This window comes from Semicossyphus pulcher, unplaced genomic scaffold (assembly GCF_022749685.1).
Source record: "Semicossyphus pulcher isolate SPU_LCO1_2020_fin unplaced genomic scaffold, fSemPul1.0.p SCAF_25, whole genome shotgun sequence".
In the NCBI taxonomy this organism is placed as follows: Eukaryota; Metazoa; Chordata; class Actinopteri; order Labriformes; family Labridae; genus Semicossyphus; species Semicossyphus pulcher.
In genome coordinates this window covers 10,955,286-10,976,489 of record NW_027211699.1, presented here as the reverse complement: position 1 = coordinate 10,976,489, position 21,204 = coordinate 10,955,286, and the positions used below count along the sequence as shown (strand labels likewise).

At 41.2% G+C, this 21,204-nt stretch overlaps 2 protein-coding genes across 2 annotated transcripts; one reads left to right on the top strand and one right to left on the bottom strand.

The window, feature by feature from the left end:
* Nucleotides 1-1,793: 1,793 nt before the first annotated feature.
* csf3b (colony stimulating factor 3 (granulocyte) b) lies at nucleotides 1,794-5,087 on the top strand. The gene is made up of 5 exons (XM_069676125.1): nucleotides 1,794-1,919; nucleotides 2,891-3,063; nucleotides 3,146-3,256; nucleotides 3,343-3,474; nucleotides 3,568-5,087. Exons 1-5 carry the CDS (start codon nucleotides 1,904-1,906, stop codon nucleotides 3,763-3,765), a joined length of 630 nt encoding a protein of 209 aa, XP_069532226.1. The 5' UTR covers nucleotides 1,794-1,903; the 3' UTR covers nucleotides 3,766-5,087.
* A 1,120-nt stretch (nucleotides 5,088-6,207) lies between these two features.
* On the bottom strand, nucleotides 6,208-20,421 carry samd14 (sterile alpha motif domain containing 14). Its single transcript, XM_069676365.1, has 11 exons — nucleotides 20,123-20,421; nucleotides 14,510-14,559; nucleotides 12,308-12,465; nucleotides 11,992-12,108; nucleotides 11,716-11,902; nucleotides 11,454-11,553; nucleotides 11,037-11,105; nucleotides 10,785-10,941; nucleotides 8,516-8,635; nucleotides 8,261-8,416; nucleotides 6,208-7,990 (listed from the first exon to the last, which is right to left on the bottom strand). The coding sequence occupies exons 2-11, from the start codon at nucleotides 14,544-14,546 to the stop codon at nucleotides 7,835-7,837; spliced, it is 1,257 nt and encodes a 418-aa protein (XP_069532466.1). The 5' UTR covers nucleotides 14,547-14,559; nucleotides 20,123-20,421; the 3' UTR covers nucleotides 6,208-7,834.
* Nucleotides 20,422-21,204: the final 783 nt, after the last annotated feature.

Genomic DNA, 21,204 nt, shown 5'->3' with positions numbered 1-21,204 from the left:
CTAAGATATAAAATTAGAGCAGAAGTTTTTGACATTTTGAATTAATTTTTAAAATGTAAAATAAGTATATAAATAGAAATATAAAAATGTTGAGCTGAAGCTGTGTCACAAAAGGAAAAATATTTAGAAACATTTAAACTTTAAATCTCAGCTTTTCGTTTGATAGTTTTCATCTTGTTTGCAGTGTGAAGGGGAGCTCAGTTACAGGTCTTAAATATTATTATATATATATATATATATACATAAGTGGACTCACTCATTCACAGCATTTGGTCTGACAGAAGTTCTGTTTCTGTAAATTTCATCCAAAGACCAAAACGTGCTCGGTCAAAGAGGCCAAATAAATGCATAAATAAAAGCTGAACATTGGAAGAAGAAAAATCCCAGGAACAGATCATGTTACAGCCGCGAGCCGCTGACGTCAGATCAGTTTAACAGGACAAATCAAATGAATCAAAACTCTCCTAGAAGTTCCCAGCAGCCTCTTCGGTCTCTGTGATGACGGAGTCATTTCATAATGTTTATAAAGGATATCCTCTGAGTCAGCGAGCGCGGCTCTGCCTCAGGCTGTGCGCGGAACCCTGGAAAAATGTGCACGTTAGCGTCTCCTTACAGTCACCGGTAAACTCATTAACGACACTTCACTGGAAAGTTTTAGTTCTGTCTGTATTTCTACTTGAATGCGTCCCGAGCTCAAAGACAGTCCGTGTGAATTTACCAGAAATGATAACAAGCTTTAAATAAATCACGGAGGTCCAAACCGGAAACTAAATCAGCTCGTTAATGATCATAAAACACGAGTCACGTGTTCACTGTTAATATAGAACTGTGGAGTTTCCTGTTCAAAGTTAAGTTCAGTTTAAAGAAGAATCAACAAAACGCACATTTACTGACCTGAAAGGTGGAGAGCAACGTTTCTGCTTACTTTATACTTAATGTGTATCAATGCCTCATATTATAGAAGGATGGGAAAATGGATGGATGGATGGATGGATGGATAGATAGATGAACAGACATACGGACGGATGGATGGATGGATGGATATAAGAAGGATGTATCTACTTTACTGATGTGGTTTTACAGCCGGTCATCAAAGCACCTGTAAATATAAACATATAAACAGGTAAACATATACTAACACTAAATGTTTACTGCTTCATGTGTTTGTATACTTTGTGAGTAACCAAAGTTCTGTGTGTGAATGCAGCACGGTTACTTGTATTTGTACTTGTACTGCGGTGCACGTTCCGAGTATTTTTCCTTCACTGCTCATTTTTAATTTCCTCAAGGAAGTAAAAAATGTGCAGCGCGTTTCCTGCTGACTCACATTCTGACTTTCTGTCCCGGATTTCCTAAAATACGAAACATGGTGACACACTGGAAATGTTGCTGAATAATACAACCACACACACCCCGAAAAACACACATTCCAAGAAACCCACACCTTCAGTCAACACGCCTGTCATGCAGCTTCTTGCACCGAGCTTCAATTAACACATTACTACTACTAATAATAATAATTAGTAAGCTAAAAGTTGTTTAATAAACGGACACTTTAACCATCGTTAAATAATAAATCAATAAATAAATAATAATCGTGCAGGAATGCAGTCACGTGTGTCGGGTCAGAGGAGACCCCAGCAGCTTTCCGTAAGTCTGATTCGCGCAGACTTCTGTGCGCACCGCGCCGATTTCACGGTTAGTTATGACGTAAAGTTTCGCAAGCTTCGGGTTTAACGGGATGTCCCCACGAAGTGTGACGGCGCTCTCTCATGGAAAACCCCACGGGAAGGACCGCAGATAAAAGGTCCAAAGCGCTGCAAATGGAAGCTGAAGCAGAACTTACCGAGTTCACCGGCGGACAGACCCCGAGACCGAGACCCCGACAACCGCCCTAACAGACATGAACACCTTGATAGGTAAGATCACACTTTTATTATCCCAGGAACTGGTGAAGGAAGGAGCTGCTTAAACCCTCAAAGATATGCATGGAGTCTGGTGGCGGAGGAAACATAGTTCTGTAGAGTAGTTGAAAGTGTGTTCACTGTGAGCTCAGAGCTGCAAGCCTCCTCGCGCTCACCTTAAACTGCACTCAGGTATGGGGGGTTAATAGTGACACCACAACTGGAGTATGGGGGCTTGTTTATGCCAGAGGCTGCTCAGTGATACAGTCTCAGCTGGAACAGCAGGACTTCAGTCTCTGCTTCATTGAAACTATGTGTTAATCAGTTAATGAAGCTGCAGCTATGGATGGAGTTAGGATGTGGTTCAGACGTTCACGTTCCCCTCCGGACGCGCTGTAATCACTGCGGTGATCCTCTCTTCATTCATCAGGTCGACTTGTTGATGTCGAATGTTTAGATTTATACCTGTCGATGCCTGTCAGTACGAGACACCTGATTAGTTCTACCATGTGTCAAACCATGTGTTCACACCTTCTGTAGGAAATGTGTCAAAGCAACATATTAATGGGACTCTGATGCCAACATTTTTTAATGTATAATAGATCTTGCTAATTTTGTCATCCATGAAAAATAGAGCTTATAAACTGTTTTCTTAGTTTCATGAAGTAATCACGAAAAAACAAATTATTAATTAAATGATGAAAAATTATTTAATGTTTATTTTCTTTTAAGAAGAATTTCAGCAAACTGTTAAAGCAGAACTAACGGCATCCCCATCAGCTGCAGCTGTACTCCGAGTTCACTGCTAATAAGCTAATGCTAACAGGCACAACTATGATGGTGAATGATGAACATTACACCAGCATCAGCATCAGCATCAGCATCAGCGTGCTGACTGGGGAAACGCTGAAGGCTTGTTCAAAGGTTTTTGTTACAAGAGAAAGTTTTATGTTTGATTAAAAACAGGATGTTGTTTCTCCTCTCAGTCGTCGCCGTGCTGCATCACTTCCTGTTTGCAGTTTTGGTCCAATCAGCTCCCGTCAGCTTGCCATCCAACTCGCTGCCGGCGTTCAGAGAAGCGGCCGAGCGAGCAAAAACGCTGGTGGAAAAAGTCCTGGAAGACATCCCGGCCGTGCACTCGACCGTCGTTAACACTGAGGTACCTGAGAGATGGTCCAGCTGCATTTTGATTGGCTGTTCTTCTTCTTCTTATGTTTTAAATGTCTTTCTGTTCTTCTCAGGGTTTGACCCTTGACCCTTCCACTCAGACAGCAAACCTGCAGATGATGGTGACATCACTGGGTATACCTGCCGCACCTGTCCTCAAACCGCTGTCTGAGCGCTTCACACTGGTCAGTCTGCACTCTGCGGGTGTTTTGGGGTGTCTCAGTTTGTGGTTGTTTCCCGTCACTAATCAGCTTTGTGTCGCCCCCTGCAGGACATCTGTGTGAGCCGCATGTTAGCAGGCAGCCAACTGTACCAGGGGCTGCTGGGAGTTTTGTCTGTCAGACTGAGTGGACTGAGCGACCTGCAAGCCGACCTCAGAGACCTGCAGACACACATCAAAAAGGTAGCGCACACAGCTGATGTGACATCACTTCCTGTTCTGTGGTGCTTCACTGTGATTGGCTGCTGACTGAGTGTGTGTGTGTGTGTGTTTTAGATGAAGGAGGTGGCTCAGCTCAGTAGCAGCGCAGAGGAGGATAAGGACCCCAGTCCGGACCTGGCCTCCCGTGGTGACTACGACGTCCAGGTGGCGGCGCACCTGACACTGACTCAACTACGCTACTTCTGTCACGACCTGATCCGCAGCCTGAGAGCCGTCGCCTCCTATAGGCCGCAAGCTGCAGGTTCACGCTAAGCCCCGCCCACCAGGGACATCAGCATGCTGCATTTAAGGATGTCATGGATGGAGTCAAGGTTATTCAAACTATCACAAAGTCTTAAGGTCATGACCTCATCAAGGATCAGTTGTGACTACCTGCAGTGCCTCATGGGAGATTTTTATTCATCATCCATCAGTGGGTGAAATGTACACAAACAAATCAGCTGTTTTTCCCCTGATGAGCTGCCATACATCAACTGAGGTTTTAATATTTATATTTTCACTGAGTGAAACATCTTTCCACAGAGACAATCTCTGCTGCTGCTGTTCAGATTAATTTATTTATTTGGAGTGTTTTGGGACGTGACTCCTCTCCTGTGGATGGCCGACGTGCTGCAGTGATGCAGAACTATCCCAGCATGCTTTGTGTGTCCAGCTCGTGTATCAGCTCAGGGATCAGAGCTCCGCCTCGTCTGTCTCAGTAAACAATGAGCAGGAATGTGAACAAGCTTAAAGAGCTTCCAGGACTGCAGAGACGAGTGTGACAGATCTGAGACCTGCAGGTCTGAACCTGCTCAGCTCCTGAAAGCTGCTGCTGCTTCCTTCTGTTCCTCTGACTGTTTCTGTCGGCAGCGTCAGAAGCTGCTCGCCGGTGCACAAGAAATCTAATGTGAAGATTTAAAGAGAGAAGCCGTGAAAGAAGTCAAATTAACTTTTGCTCCTCCTCCTGATCTCAGTTCTGCAGCACTCAAACAGAAATCACATCCATCATTTGCTGCACAACAAAAATGTTTTACATTAATTACATTTTAATTCACTTATCAGATGTCTGAGAATCAACAGGTAACAAGTCTGGTAATCAATTAATGTCTTTACACCACTTTAAAGGCTTTTACTGTGAAAGAGCCACAGGAAATGCATTATTTGTTTGTTAGTCACAGAGGTCAGCTGACTGTCGTTTTCTGCTCTTTGTGTCAGAATGAAAACTGTTTTTATATTTATTTATGATATTTGATATTTATTGATTATTTATGCTTGAATATTTATTGGTGAGTGTTTTTGCTTCACTTCCTCGGAGAGAGTCTCTGAGCCATTGCAGGAAGTGAAAGTTTCTTAAGTTGAGTAACAGCAGTGATGATGTCAGAGCGGTGATGATGTCACAGTTTGAGCATGAAGTTCTGTGTTCAGGTGTGAGAATGGATCTGTGTGTGGACAGAAACTGATTTATTTATTTGTATTTATTGATGAACGTCTGTCTTTAGAGAGTTTTTGTTCCTTTTGCATATTTATTTTTGATAACGAGATGCTAACAGCCAATCACGTCTTGTTCTTGTATTTTGTCTTTTGACAATAAAGTTTTGTTCAGTCATTTTACTTGTTGTTGCTGTTTGTTTGCTGTCGTCCGTCTGTGTTTCTCGGGGTGCGTTCCATTTGGCTGAAGCTCCTCTTCTGACTGAGAGCTGCTCAGATTTCTAACTGTGAATATTTGAGCTCTAACAAACGTGTCGTTATGTTTTCTATTTACAAAACTTTTGTTTTTGTTTTGATCCTCTTTTGTTGAATTGTACGGAAGCCCTAAGAGGACATGCATCCATACATGTTATTTACTCTGTATTGATAACGAGTCATTCCCGGTTGTTTTCTCCAGATCTCGACTTATTTATCTCGTTTTCTCGAGATATCAAAGCTGGTTTTCTCGTGATGACGGGATAATTTTCTGTCGATGTGGAAACAGAACAACCGGCTGCTCTCTGCGATGTTACAGAGCACGACATGCCACGCTGCCATCGCCCACACTGATGAGGTCAGTTCAGCCTGTTTCTGTTTGTTTGTGCTTTTGCAGCTCTGATGTTAAGAGAGTAAATAAAATGTACAGATGCATGACCGCTTAGGGCTTCCGTAGACTTGAACTCCATAAGCTGTCGTTGTCATGATTTAGTCTTTGTAAAGTCAATATATTTCAGCTCTATTTAGTCGTCCATGTTTTCCGGTGTTACGTCCTGATGTTCAGTGTGAGAGTTGATCAACAATCAGGTAACTTTAATTTGAAAATCTGCAGGAAGTCTCGTTGTCGTTGCAGCCATGTGTGAGCAGTAAAGTTAGTCTTAGTCTGCGGGCCGTACACAAACACTGAAAGTGAAACGGGGATCTTATTGACCTTAATATTAACGTCTCTACCTGTAGAATATGTCACCTGCATGAAAAAAAGGATGTCAACACTTCCCGTATGCTTTTCAAAGTAAAAGCCCGCTCTTGTATTTCTGTGGAGAGACTCCCCACGTTTGTGCAGAGCGCTTTTATTTTGAAGTTTTTGCAGGGAAGTTGTTTGGTCACTCACAAGGCTCCTTATTGTGGCTCCTGTTTGATAAATGTAGTCTGAAGTGTGAAGTCAGCGATAAGTGCATGATGTAAAACACTTTATCTTACAGCGATGGTCGGATGTTTGTTGGTGTTGAAGGAAAATAAAGCAGCAACAAAAAGTTTCAGACAGATTTTATTTATTGAAATGCAGATTTTTATGTACACATCAGATTGGCTTAGTTTTTAAAGTCTGACTTTCTCCTTCTCGTCTTCTCTAACAATAAATCATCTTTTCTGTTTGAATGTTTGAGATTCTTTTAAGTAAAAATGTTCATCTTCATTTTCTCTGTCAGGCTCCTTCAAAACATTTCAACCGTCGTCCTGCAAGAAAAACACAGTAACGACACCTTCGCTCCTCTTTCCTTTATTTGAAAAATACACAAAGTTCATCACAGCGCAGAGAGGGGCGTGGCCATAAGGGTGCGTTCTTGACTGTGGGCGGAGCTTCAAGTGAAACCTGCCTTTCACATCACAGAACAAACGATGTGTTCAGGTGCGTCTTATGGAAGCAAAGAAAGGCCACAAAAATACTTCTTATTAGCATGTGAAAGCTTAACTGTGAAAATTAAACACCAAATATGTCAGCTGAATGTTTAAGCATCTGTCTGTCTGTAAATGTGTTTTTTCACATTTCAACTGGTGAAATTTATTTATTACTTGACTGACAGGATGTAACTTGATAAGACAGACATCCAATCGACTCTATCAAATGTTTATTATTTTAATTTGATTAATTATTCGTAGTTCATGTTTGAGTTTTACTACTTTACATTGTGGTGTCTGATTAGGATCACGCTAGCCAGTCAAGTCTTTTGGGAGGCTAGCCGATTAGGAAATACACTCAGGTAGCATTTAATTATTGACAATGTAAGATTAGCCAGCTAGCTGTAAGTAAGCTACACTGAATAGACCGGGCTATTGGTTGCTCTGTAACGTTGATTTACAAACAGTAAGCCAGCAAACATATTCAGCAGCCACACCAGCTGTGTAATTTTTATCCACTTGAGACAATATTTTGATATGTTAGCTAGCTAACAATTTGCCCTCATTTGTGACCAAGCTAAAGTTAGCTAACAACCACAGAGCGTCCCTCCGTGTTGACCCTCGTGTTATGTGTAAAATTATGACGTTTCTTTGCTTCCTTACTTTGCATCATGTGATTAACCCTGTGAAACTTAACGCATCACACCGTTAATGAATGACAAAGAGCACCTGAACACAACTTAAACGCATCACTTAGCTGCAATGGAGTTTGGGATAGCGAGAGCACCACAGGAGAAATGTATTTTAATTGTTACGGTGGCCCCAAAGGACAAAATACGTACATGAACAAAAGCAGAAACATTAAGAGGAACTTTTAATTTGTTCATTAGTCCATCTGACTTTTTGTTGTTCTGTTCTGGAATTCCTCTTTTTTATTTTATATATTTTTTGTTGAAATGTGTTTTTAATTCTAAATTTAGTCTCATTTTTATGTTTAATGAATATTTTAATCTCCAAAGCAGCAAATAAAGACACAGAAAAATGTGAAAACTCAAAGAGATAAGTGCTCCTGGTTTCAAAATAAAAAACAAAGTGTCCTGAATTTGTCCTTCAGGGCCACCATATCCAGAAACATTCAGTTACAGCATTTTATCACTATCGAGCCATCTGTCTCCTAGGTTTTCCAGGTGCCTTCCCCTGGTTGCACCACCCCTCCTTACTTTCTCCCTCTGGCTGTCCTCTGTCTCCCCCTGGTGGCAGGTCAGTTCCTGCGCTGTTCCTGGTCTTTCCTTCGCTGTTTGTCTTTCTGTTTTTCCATCTTGTCCAGAGCCTTTCTCTCTTTCTCGGCTGCATTTTGGATTTCTTTGATGCGACGCTTCAGAGCGCTGCGATCAGATGAACTGAGCACGCCCAGACCCTGCAGAGGACGAGGACAGAGGTCTCACTCTGATGGTTTTACTAAATCTGTTTTTTTACTCCAAAAGAAAATCAATGGACAGAATTTTACGTTATTTTTGTTTTAAATCGAGAGAATAAAAATGTCATTCCTAACTTTTTTCTTTCAAATATACACATTCAGTGAGACTCTAACAGCATCAAACAGAGACCATGCACCCGGATGTGTTTTAACTAAATGAAAAATAAGTCTGTGATGGACTGAGCATGCTCAGACCCTGCTCTTCCTCACCTTCAGCTTGTTGCCGTCCAGCTGCAGCAGCTCCCGGCCATCGATGTCTTTCGCACTGAATTCTGGGACGTACTGCTCCATGTTGAGTCCTCTCAGCCACTGACAGACCTGCTGAGTCGTCCACAGAGACACCGGACAGGACGGCTCATCCAAGGGCTGAGGACGAGGAGGAGGAAGAGGAGGAAGAGGGGGAAGAGGAGGATGACTTTTTCTTGTCCCATAGACATTAACAATTACTTTGTATGAATGTGTTACCTCATCAGACGACTGTGAGAGGGTGTGGTACGGATGGGAGGATCTGGAAGAGGAGTCGACAGGAGGAGAGGTGGAGGAGGATGTGTGAGGAGGAGAAAATTCCTCGCTGAGAGCTGACTCCTGAAGGACAAAGCGAGAGAGAGAAAACACTGTTAATAATCCCATAAACTACATTTAGTTATTCTTTTCTTCGTCTTCCTGTTTGTGCCAAAACTCCCCCAGAAAACAAATGTTGTGTCTTTTGCACTTTTTGAAATTTAAAAATGTCACTTTGACTGAGGGATGATAGATCGGACAGATTCTGGGTAATTTACAAACCATGTCTTTATTACAAAGTTTGTCCACCAGAGAGCGCCGACAAGCAACAGAAGAACAGATCTGATCAGATTTATGTCATGACAAAGTAAAAAGATAAGGATGCTATGAGTCTTTATTTTTGTCTACTGTCATAGCACTGTTGGCAAATACTTAAAACAAAAATATTTTTTTGCCAGTATTTTTTCTTTATAAAAAAAACATTTTAACAAATTTAACGGCTAAAGTTATTAAAATTCACCAGAGTGCCTTTAAATATGATTTAGCAGGATTTAAAGCATAACCAACAAGGGACCTCCAAAATGTCCCCTGTTGGCTTACTGGTCCCCCTTTGATGAGTGTGTAACAACGCTGAGGTCCACAGTTGGATAGGTACACAAGGACACACACAAACACACAGTGAAGCCTATTAAAGCCATTAGGCAGCTCTCTGATGGATGTCTAATGGAGCTTCTTCCTCTGAGCGTTAATGGTGAAACAGAGAGAGAGAGAGAGAGAGAGAGAGAGAGTCATTAACTGAAGCAATAAAACCAACAGAAAAGATAAACGATGGAACACACACACACACACACACACACACACACACATTGTTCTTACAAGCTACAACAGCAGAAATTTTATCCCCGACCACAAAACAAACCACAGCCTGAGGATCATGTGACTTTCTCTCTCTCTCTCTCTGTGTGTGTGTGTGTGTGTGTGTGTGTGTGGTAAAGCTAAAAGCATGCAGGCAGTCGTGTGGGTAAAGTTTAGTAAATCAGAAAATCAATGCACACAAACACACTCGATACAAACTGATACACTCTGTGTGGGTTCATGTTAAAAATGAGCACAACTATAACTCACTATTTTGCCACGTCATTAGAAACTCCTGCTCTGTGATTGGTTGGCAGGTGTCTGTTTGTGTCAGTATTTCCCAATCAGAGTGAAACAGTGTTTTACACAACATACTGTCCTGAACATTCGTCCCTGTGCCTTGTTTTTTGACCAAATTAATACATTGTAAAAAACTGATAGTAATCTTTGTAAACAAAATAGTAATTTATGTAAACAACATAATTCATTGGAGAAAAGTGGCTTGAAATTCAAGATAAAAAAACTTCCAGAAACAACGTGAAAAATCTGTGCAAACAAGATAATAAGTGTTACGAACAAAAGAGCAGCTTGTGTGAATAACATCGTTTCCTTTTGGGGTCAGGACAGAAACTCATGAACCAGTTAAAACCTTCAGGTACAATTTAACTTGTGTGAATGAGATGTTGAGTGATGAAAACAAGATAATATAATGTGGGAACAATATTGAACTAAAGCCAAAATAATATATGTTGGAACAAGATAAGAACGTGTTAGAACAAGATAATATCATGGTAGGATAAGACACGATCATGCAGGAACAAAATTATAATCTAAAGTTAAAAATGTGCAAACAAGATTATAACCGTTATTAAAAAAGAGACTAACTAGTGCAGACGAGATACTTTTGTGAACGAGATCTTTTGTGGGAACAAGATAAAACTTACAGGAACACAAAAATGTTCAAATTAAATTAAATAATATTTTAAAAACTGCGTGAAAATAAAGCTTAACTGAACAAGATAATAAATTGCTAGAATTGGATACATTCTTGCAATATACACACACACACACACACATATATATACATATATGTATATGGTGATAATTTTTTGTGCAAACAAGATCAAATCTGGTGTGACTGTGCCAATATAATGATTACTTGTACAAACAGGATCATATCTTTTTTAAACATTACAAAAACAATAAAGAAGCATTAACATTTAACACTTCGTGTAAAGTATGTGCAGGAAAGCTTCAGCTGTTTAACACCAGTTTAAGACAGCATACATTTACAATAATAACCAGTTAGTGGTGAAAACAGTGTTTTCTGAGTGTGAGAAAAGGTAGATATGGAGGAAGAGTTGAGTTCGTTCTGTACCTGAGAGTGAGACTTGCGGGGTCTCGGGGAGCTCAGCGGGGTGATTTTAGGGGAGCAGGGGGGAGTCCCGGAGGAGGAGAGGGACCCCCGTCCTTCGGTGAACCAGGAAAACGGGACGAAGGATCCTGAAGAGCGAGACGGACTCTCAGACGGCTCTCTGAGGACACAAAGAACATCCAGCACACCTGAGCGGGACGATTTCACTTCTCCATCACTGGTTCTGTTTGATGTGCTGAATGTTAAAGAACTCACCTGCTGCCGACAGAGAGCCGGTTTGATTTATCTTTCCTCACCCTGATATATGAACGCCTGAGAGTCACCCTGAGAGAGAGAGAGAGAGAGAGAGGGAGAGAGGGAGGGAGGGAGGGAGAGAGGGAGAGAGAGAGAGAGAAAGAGAGAGGGAGAGACAGCATGTCACATCTTCACATAAATCTGTGCTAAGTGCTGTTTTATTATTCTTATTTATAATTCTTATCTATTATTCTTATTTTACATTCTTACGCTTGCTGATTGATTATTGACAAGAAACTCTGCAAGGTGATGAATGAGTCTCTGATGTCACTTTAGAAATGTTGGTTCTTGTTTAAAGAGTGCTAATGCTAACGTGCTAGTTCAGATCATTCGGTCCAAACATGAAAGAATTTAACCAACATGAGCTGTGTGTCTCACCCCAGGTCTAAGAAGCGTCTCTTAGTTTTCTTGTCGAAGACGACGGTCGGACTGCCGGAGTCAGCTGGACTCGTGTCCCGACTCGAGTCCGAAACCAACACTGACGCACACAAACAGTCGTTAGTGTCCGCATTAATATGAATCAATGATCAATACGGTTTAAGTTTGTTCGGAGCAAAGATCCATCATCGACGTGTGTTTCCAGGTTCACAGGTGTTTCCGGTGTGTGTGTATTTCCTGGTGTGTTTGCAGGTGTGTGTACCTTCACTGTCAGGCCTCCTGCTTCTCCTCATGTAGACACGAGAGCAGTCAGGGGAGGGGCAGGACCTGGAGGGCGAGCTACTGGGGGTCACCAGAGCCTCCTGAGACGTGGCATTGGTCAGCTGGCGGTACCGCCCCCGTGGGGGAGCAGCCAATGATGCTCCTTCATCCTCTGGAGATCGACGCACCTGAGGGATCAAAGCGTACCTTTTTACCCGTGTGTGTCTTCGTTAATATTCAAACATGGAAACTTGTCCTGTGCTCTGATTGGTCTCACCAGTGATGTTTCAAAGGAGAAGGCGGGGCTTCGGACAGACAGGAGCGAATCAGGAGAGGGTGAGCTGCCTCGTATGGCTAGCTGGAGAGGTGAACGGGCAGAGTGTAATGGGCTTTCCTGATAACACACACCCATAGACAAACACACACACACACACACACACACACACACACACACATGATTTTCATTCTCGACATTTACACTCTCAGAATGCAAAATATAAACACATTTTGTTTTCTTATGCCCCGCCCTTAAACTGTTCTCTAAACACATGTTACACGTATGTTATTATAACGTCCACCAGACTGAATCATACCTTTCTCTCCAGGCTGTCGTCCCCCTCCGTCGAGCTTACACTGTCACGGTATCGGGACCTGGAGGGCCGGTGTCTCCGGGCTTTGACGGACAGCTGGGCTCGGCCCTTCTGGATGCTGTTATCCAGCAGCTCCGTCTCTGGAATCGCCTCGTTCAGGTCTGATACAGGTATACAGATATAGATCTGAACACATGACTCAGTTATGACTGTTCTCTGTTCCTCTCTCTATGAATCAGCGACTCCTGTGTGAACACCTGAATGCATGAGTCACAGCAGACCTCTCGTTGTATTTGTGATGACGCCAGAAGTTTTGAACATAATGAGTTTGTCTTCATCCTTTTCATCGTCCCACTCAGAGCTCCATCAAATATTCAACAAGCTGACCAATACGCACACACACTTTTCTTTCTATATTGTGAGATCCAGCGTTAGCATACTTTATTCCCCGGCTCTTTACCTAAACCATCACAACTGAAACCTTTAAACCTCGACCCTGCTGTAGGACGGCCCTCTTAGACGTAAAGGTTGGCCAAAGAGTTCATTCATTTCCTCATTAGGCAAATATATTCTCAAAATGCAGTCACGTCCTCGCAAGGCAGACATGTTATGTGATACAGAAATGTTCTCAGCAGAAATGTCCCCACAACACAGGAATACAGGACAGTCCTCACAGAGCATACATGTTACAAAGCAGGCACTGATGTCCCAGCATGTCACAAAGGTCCTCACAAGCCACAACTGTCCTGACAAGTAACAAGTGTCTACAAAAGGTGTTTTCACAACGCAGCATGTCGAGGAAAATAAATCATAACAATGTTTCCTAAAAGGCAGAAACATGTCCTCATAAAGTGGCACAAACGTCCTCACAATGAAAAAATCGTATAAATGTATATAAATATATTTTTTACATCACGTAATTTGAGTGAAAACGTGTTTGCTTTTGCTGAATCATCACTTTATTATTTTATGGCACTAACTGAATATTTACTTTATTTTCTTACCAGATTGTTTTGTGCGATTAAATACAAATTGTGATTGTTTGTCCTGTTAAATAACTGAACTTCAATTCCAATCTTTAGTCATGTGTTAATTTACATCAATCAGAAAGAAACTGCAAGCTTTCTATAATATGATAGCACAGGTAAATAAAAATAGTCATGTTAACGTGTTTATTTTAATGCAGTAGTTCTTCAAACATTAAAATGACGTTTTACATCCTGATTTCCTGTTCTAGTGTCTTTTTAGGAGAATATCTACTGTTACAAAAATGCAATTTATTTTTCAAAATAATTCTTTTTTTTTTTGCACAGAGGGTAAGGCGCTTTTTATGCCCTGGGACGTGTCTGCAGGTATTCCCCCTCCCTGTTAGGTACGGCAGTCTTTTGCAGCCCCAGAGGTGAAATCACAGCTGCTGGGTGAGCTCTTTGTTCTGACTGAGGTGTCATAAATACAGTTGGATATTGTTTGATCTGATGGCTGGACAGTGAGAGGACAGTGTTTTATTTTATAAAAACAGATATCAAAGGTATTTGTGTTACTTCTGTTATCATACGTTTCATGTTTTCTGTTTGGACATGATTGTAATGTGTAGCATATGACGACTTCCTCTGTGCCTCCTCCCCCACAATGAGCTGACAGCAGTTTATTTCCCAGAGGACAAAGGATGGAGAGACAGGGGAAGGGAGGCAGAGAGGTAGAGAGAAAGGGATATGAAGGTTTTGGTGGTGAAACGTTGGCAGCAGGTGACACAGAGAGAGAAAACAGATTTGATAAACGAGAGGATGGAGGGATGGTGAACAGAGAGATGAGAGAGGAGACGTTAAATGACTGATGGAAGAGAGCAAGAGGTGGCGAAGGTGGGGGAGGACCCAGAGGAAGGAAGTAATTGTATTAGAGGGGGAGGAAGTAGAGACATTAGATGATATTAGACACTGGAAGGAGACAGGAGAATAGGAAAAGAAAGAGAGAGGAAAAGGGTAAAAAGATTATTTTCAAAGTCAGATTTGATTAAAGATTCAGATTTTGGGGCTGAAATTGCTTCCTGTTTACAGTGCACTCTATTTCCTGTCCATTTTATTTTAGCTTTAAAATTAGCTTTTGTGGTGTAGCAGTGGAAAGACTCAAGCAAAGTACAACAACCTCAAATTTGTGTGGAATAGATTAAATGTACTAAGTTACATCACGTGTGTATGTGAGACTCACCAAACACATTGTCTGTATCTTCCAGGCCGGCAGACATGACTCAGCAGTTACTGTTCAGAGACAGAAAACAACGAAAAGAGACAAAATATGAAAAACGTACCAAATATGAACTGTTATTAAAAGAAAAAAGTTCAACATTTATTAAATTCTTCTCCTGTTTCGTCCCGAGTACCTTGAGGTGTCCCTCAGGGAAGCATCCTCGGGCCTCTGTTCTTTTTATTTAACATGATGTATTAAAGGAGTTTGCATTTCTACGTTTCTCTTAAGGTTCAGATCATATTCAGCCTTTCTTAGCTTAGCACAAAGCCTCCACTTGTAGAAGGGAACTGTCTGCCTAGTTCATTTAAAAATATAAAAACCCCAATGAACCTTGTTGGATCCTGTTAGAATAATTTTTTCAAATCAATTTATTAGCACTAAATTCAAAGTTTTCAACATTATTGATAAAAAGGTGGAGGTGGCTTGATTGATAGAAATTATGATGTAAGTAAAATGAAAAGGCTGATGTTTGGAAAAAGATGAATGCTTCATTTTGACTCTTTCGAGGAAACACCACCTCCCTCCCCAAAATGGAACTTAACTAAAAATGAATTCATCTGAACCGTGAAAAGTGTTTCTTCGATAAACATACAGTGAGCAGCTGTTGCAGGAAATGACTGAGCCCATAAAAAATAACTATATTTTTGTCCTCCGTTGTGAATCGGGTCATTAGGATCAGCTGAGTCTTGTCATCTCTCTGCTGACTTCTTGCCTCAGGACTCTCTCTGTCCATAAGTCAGTGTGTGTTTTCTGCTGAATTCTTAATGAGGCGTTTTTAGAGGTCAACTGCTCTGAGAGGCCGAGGGGAGGAGAGGGAAGATGGAGGAAGGAGCTGTGGGATTTTGAGAAAGATTTTCCGTTGCTGCAGGAACCAGGATAACTGTTACTGAGCTGCTTCACGTCTTGTACAGGTAAAAAAAAAAAGTGCTTTAACTGCTTTAGTGATGAGTTTTGTTGACACCAAACGCTGAAAATGTAAAGTTTCCTGAGAATGGTGCTTTGAGTAAGTTTATGAGGCCAATAAAATCTATGGAGGAGGTTTTCTGTGAAGTGAAGTGAAGTGACAAGTACAAGGGACGTGTGTATGCAGGTGTTGCAGAAACAACGGGAAGTTAATGATTGTAGTTTGTCAGTCAATGGTTAACGTACTCATCGTCTCAGATTGACAACTGAGTCAGGATCTAATTTAATCTATCTAAAGTTGTGTCTTTTCATGTCGCCACATTTTTGGTTGTGTTTTTATTTAACCTGTCGTGTTATGCATCTTTAACCTTGTGTCTGGTCTTTTCATGTTGGGTCAAAACAAAAAAAAATGTTTTTATGTAGCACTCGAATGTTCCTTTGACATTTCTAAGCCTTGCCCAAAGTCAGCTGGAATTGGCTCCTCTAAGGATAAGGTGTAGAGGGGTCACAGTGTCAGTCTGTGAAAGCTCTGATCTAAAGGCTTTATCCTAATATTCCTGTAAGTCTGTTCAGAAGTTGTGTTAGAACACGTCCATCTGATAAATGTCCCTGTCCTTTCAAAGACAGCAACGGCAGAGAGATGATGTGAGCAAATAAGGGAATAACATGTAGCTGAGAGGGAGGTGGAGTGAGGCAGACAGATAATAGGAGAGAGAGAGAGGTGGAGGGGGAGAAGTGGGCAGGTATCCCAGCAGAAAGGCCATCTGCTGCCTCACCCCGCAGCCACGGTGTGAGCAGTAAACAGATGGACACCGTGGACACTCAGTACTGAGGCAAAAAGAAACAACAGAGCAGAAACCTTAAAGAGAATAAGATCATCAACAAGAAGGTGGAATAAGAGCATGGACACGTGCTTCAATACATCTGCCCGTGTCGTTACTTAAATACTCCACAAAGTGCAAAAACAAAACCACATAGTTTTAGTCATTATGATGATTTTACATTTTCATTCTTGTTGTTTTGTTTGGAGTCAGCTGTTGATTCATATTTTGACATTTCATTTCTCGTCTTGTCCTGTTACATCGTCTTGTCCTGTCACTTCTTGGCCAGTCACTTAGCGAGCCTCAGTCCTTGAGATATTTTGAGATGACTTCAGGTTCTTTCATTTTTGGTATCATGTTATTCTTACATTTTGTTTAAATGTCTTGTCATATCATGTTTGTGTCTTGTGTCTATGTTGTGGAGTATTCTGATGCATTATACTATGGTCTGGCTGAATACTTGTTTCTGATTGGCCACAATTAATTCCTGAGAACTGGATATTCAACTTGTTTACAAACTAACCTCTAGTTCAAACAATGAGCCACCTCAATATTTCTTTTATGGCCGATTAATAAACATGGCCGACAGGAAACACGGCCGATTAATAAACATGGCCGACAGGAAACACGGCCGATTAATAAACACGGCCGACAGGAAACATGGCCGATTAATAAACATGGCCGACAGGAAACACGGCCGATTAATAAACACGGCCGACAGGAAACATGGCCGATTAATAAACATGGCCGACAGGAAACATGGCCGATTAATAAACATGGCCGACAGGAAACATGGCCGACAGGAAACATGGCCGATTAATAAACATGGCCGACAGGAAACACGGCCGATTAATAAACATGGCCGACAGGAAACATGGCCGATTAATAAACATGGCCGACAGGAAACATGACCTATTAATAAACACTGCCGACAGGAAACATGGCCGATTAATAAACACGGCCGACAGGAAACATGGCCGATTAATAAACACGGCCGACAGGAAACATGGCCGATTAATAAACATGGCCGACAGGAAACATGGCCGATTAATAAACACGACCGACAGGAAACACGGCCGATTAATAAACACGGCCGACAGGAAACATGGCCGATTAATAAACATGGCCGACAGGAAACACGGCCGATTAATAAACATGGCCGACAGGAAACACGGCCGATTAATAAACACGGCCGACAGGAAACATGGCCGATTAATAAACATGGCCGACAGGAAACACGGCCGATTAATAAACATGGCCGACAGGAAACACGGCCGATTAATAAACACGGCCGACAGGAAACATGGCCGATTAATAAACATGGCCGACAGGAAACATGGCCTATTAATAAACACGGCCGATTAATAAACATGGCCGACAGGAAACACGGCCGATTAATAAACATGGCCGACAGGAAACACGGCCGATTAATAAACATGGCCGACAGGAAACACGGCCGATTAATAAACACGGCCGACAGGAAACATGGCCGATTAATAAACATGGCCGACAGGAAACATGGCCGATTAATAAACATGGCCGACAGGAAACATGGCCTATTAATAAACACTGCCGACAGGAAACATGGCCGATTAATAAACACGGCCGACAGGAAACATGGCCGATTAATAAACACGGCCGACAGGAAACATGGCCGATTAATAAACACGGCCGACAGGAAACATGGCCGATTAATAAACACGACCGACAGGAAACATGGCCTATTAATAAACACGGCCGATTAATAAACATGGCCGACAGGAAACATGGCCGATTAATAAACATGGCCGACAGGAAACACGGCCGATTAATAAACACGGCCGACAGGAAACATGGCCGATTAATAAACATGGCCGACAGGAAACATGGCCGATTAATAAACATGGCCGACAGGAAACACGGCCGATTAATAAACACGGCCGACAGGAAACATGGCCGATTAATAAACATGGCCGACAGGAAACATGGCCTATTAATAAACACGGCCGATTAATAAACATGGCCGATTAATAAACATGGCCGACAGGAAACATGGCCTATTAATAAACACGGCCGATTAATAAACATGGCCGATTAATAAACATGGCCGACAGGAAACTTGGCCGACCAGTTTTTTGGTGAAAATCTTAATGTTGATTTGGGTCAGTGACATGGCCGGTGAGCTAGCTAGTCTTGTTGTTAAACATACTGTCAGATAATATTTACTGTGTCATCCATACACATTGTTATTGACTCTGAATCTTGCTAGCATAGCATTAGCTTTCTGGCTTACAGCTGAGCCCAAACACTCCATGAGCCGCGCCGTGGAACTTCGTGGAATGGGAATGACTTTTACAGGTCTGAGTCTGACCCTCAGGGAACCAGAGTAATGACTTGTTGAAAACGTAATATTTTGATTGCAAAACACATAAAAATATAACGTAATTGTTTTTTCATTTTCATTCCATGTTTTGTGTCACATCTTGTCATTATTATGTGTGGTATCATTGGTTTTTTTCTGTATCCTGTTATGAACCGTGGTTCTCATACCTGTCAATGATGTTTTGATTGATCTTTTCTTTTGTTTTGTCTTTTCATGTTGTTTCTTTTTATGTTGTTGTTACATTTTATAGATTGTCATCATATATTGTTTTGTTGTGTTGTATCTTTTTTAAAGGTGTCTTTTCATGTTGTGTGTTTTTCTATATGTCTTTTTTTCTCCTTTCAAGTCAGGTTATTCATGTCTCTTTGTCGATTCATGTTGTCGTATCTTTTAATGTTGTGTCCTTCTTTTTATGTCACACCTCTCATGTTGATCCCGTCTTGTCATCTCGTGTCTTTTTACCTCGTACCATGTCTTTCATTTTGGGTTATTTCATGACAAGTCGTTCCCTGTCATTTTGGTGTTGTATTTTATCTTTTCTTTTTATGTTGTGTCTTGTCTCTGAAGGTTGTGTTTCACGTCGTATATTATTGTGTTTTCGTCTTTTACTTCTTATGCCATGTATCGCATTTAATTTCATGTCATTTTAACCTTGTGTTTATTTCATGTTGTGTCTTTTTATGTCAAGTTATGTCTTTACATGTAGTGTCTTATTATGCGATATTATGTTATGTTGTTTTGTATTATGTGTGTTTTTTCTGGTGTGGTGTCCTCCCATGATGTGTTCCTTGTTTTGTGTCGTCTTATTTTGCTGTACGTCAGTTAATTCTTGTGCTAATGTAATATAATGTTTTGTAATTTTGTGTCATGTCATATCCCGTTGTGTCATGTTGCGTATGTTTTTCTATATTGTGTTATTTTGTGTCGAGTCTTCAGTGCTGAACATTTACAGCTTTTAAACCAGAAAACATTTGTGAACATTAGATTGATCTGTCAGCATCTTCTCAGACTGGGTGGAGATGGACACACACTCTGTCTCTCTACACACAGACACACACACACAGACACACACACACACACACACACACAGACACACACACACACACACACACACACACACACACACACACACACACACACACTAACACTCACATACTAACACTCACATCTAATGAGACAAACACATTGACAACAAAGCACACAGATAATTCCCAGATGAAGGAAGCTCCAGCAGAAACATGCACCATCAGATTGAGAGAGACGGAGAGGGGAGGACGATGTTTGACAGAAAAAAAGACGAAGATGAAAAGATGGTGGATGAAAAAGTGATGATAGAGATATACAGACAGAGAAGAGAGAGAGAAAGGAAGATAGAAGAGGGATAGAAATGATGACAAACAGTCAGAGAGAGGGAGGGGAGGGAGCGGAGCTGCAGTATCAGACAGGTAAAGAAAACCAAAACACAAACAAACAGACCGATAAACTCACCTTTCTCTCTCTCTCTCTCTCTCTCTGACGATTGTCATGGCACGTCACCCTCTCTCTCACTCTCTCTCTGCCTCCACCACCAGCCGGTTAGCGAGGACTGCGTCTCCCAGGGTTCCACAGGGCTTTGCTACAGGCCCAGAGACAGTCTAAGCAGGGTGTGGAGGGTTGTGGGCGCTGTAGTTTCCTCTGCCAGGACTCTCAGTCCCTGCTCGGCCGGCTGACGGCTGGAGGCAGAGCGAGCGAATGCTGGCTCACCGCTACTCAGCAGAATACTGCAGCCTCCATCTGAAACAGCAGCACCAAGGACAGCTGAGGCAGACTGAGAGAGGAGGAGGAGGAGGAGGAGGGAGGAGGAGGGGGGATAATGGAAAAGGAAGGGAGGGTGCTGAATGTGTGGGGAGGAGAGAAAGAGAGGGTTGGATAATAAGAGCAGAGGACATATAAAGAGAAAACAGAACGGCAAAAAAGATCAAGTGAGATGAAAAAAAATTACATTATATACAAACAAAGAAATGTGTTTAAAAAGAAAAATTATTAAAATATTTTAATGAATGAAAAGAGAAAACAAATACCAAGATAGAATAAACACAATGATAAACACAATCAGATACATGCAAACAACAACAAACAATTAAATAAATTATTATGAAAAAACATATCTTTGAAAAACATCTAAATTGATTGAAGGAGAGGATCAAAGCTGCTAAAGTGTTGTTTCAAAATGTATTAAAAAATGTATAAAAAAATGTATAAAAAAATGCACATATGCACAAAAAATTAATATTGTGAAATAAATAATCTTAAATTCAAATGATGGGATTAAAATTACATTTAAATATTGTTTTCTCAAAATGTATGAGAAAACTGCATTAAGACATTCAGAAAATTAACAATAACAAGTAGAAGAATTTGGTAAAAAGCATGATACATTTTGATAAAGAGGCGAAGATATGAAGATATTTGTTTAAAGGCTAATGAAGTGCGGAGTATTTGTCTCCTTAGTTTTCTTCTATTTTGGATTCCTGCCTCTTATTTAGCTAAATAACAGATAATCCAGCAAACATTGTGTTCAATCAAGAAAT

Coding starts and splice junctions, on each gene's coding strand:
- csf3b (XM_069676125.1), top strand. Junction 3,257..3,342: donor TGTCTGAGCGCTTCACACTG/GTCAGTCTGCAC, acceptor CGCCCCCTGCAG/GACATCTGTGTGAGCCGCAT. Junction 3,475..3,567: donor TGCAGACACACATCAAAAAG/GTAGCGCACACA, acceptor TGTGTGTTTTAG/ATGAAGGAGGTGGCTCAGCT.
- samd14 (XM_069676365.1), bottom strand. CDS start 14,546: ATGTCTGCCGGCCTGGAAGATACAGACAATGTGTTTG. Junction 12,109..12,307: donor ACGACAGCCTGGAGAGAAAG/GTATGATTCAGT, acceptor GTGTGTTATCAG/GAAAGCCCATTACACTCTGC. Junction 11,106..11,453: donor AGACGCTTCTTAGACCTGGG/GTGAGACACACA, acceptor TCTCTCTCTCAG/GGTGACTCTCAGGCGTTCAT.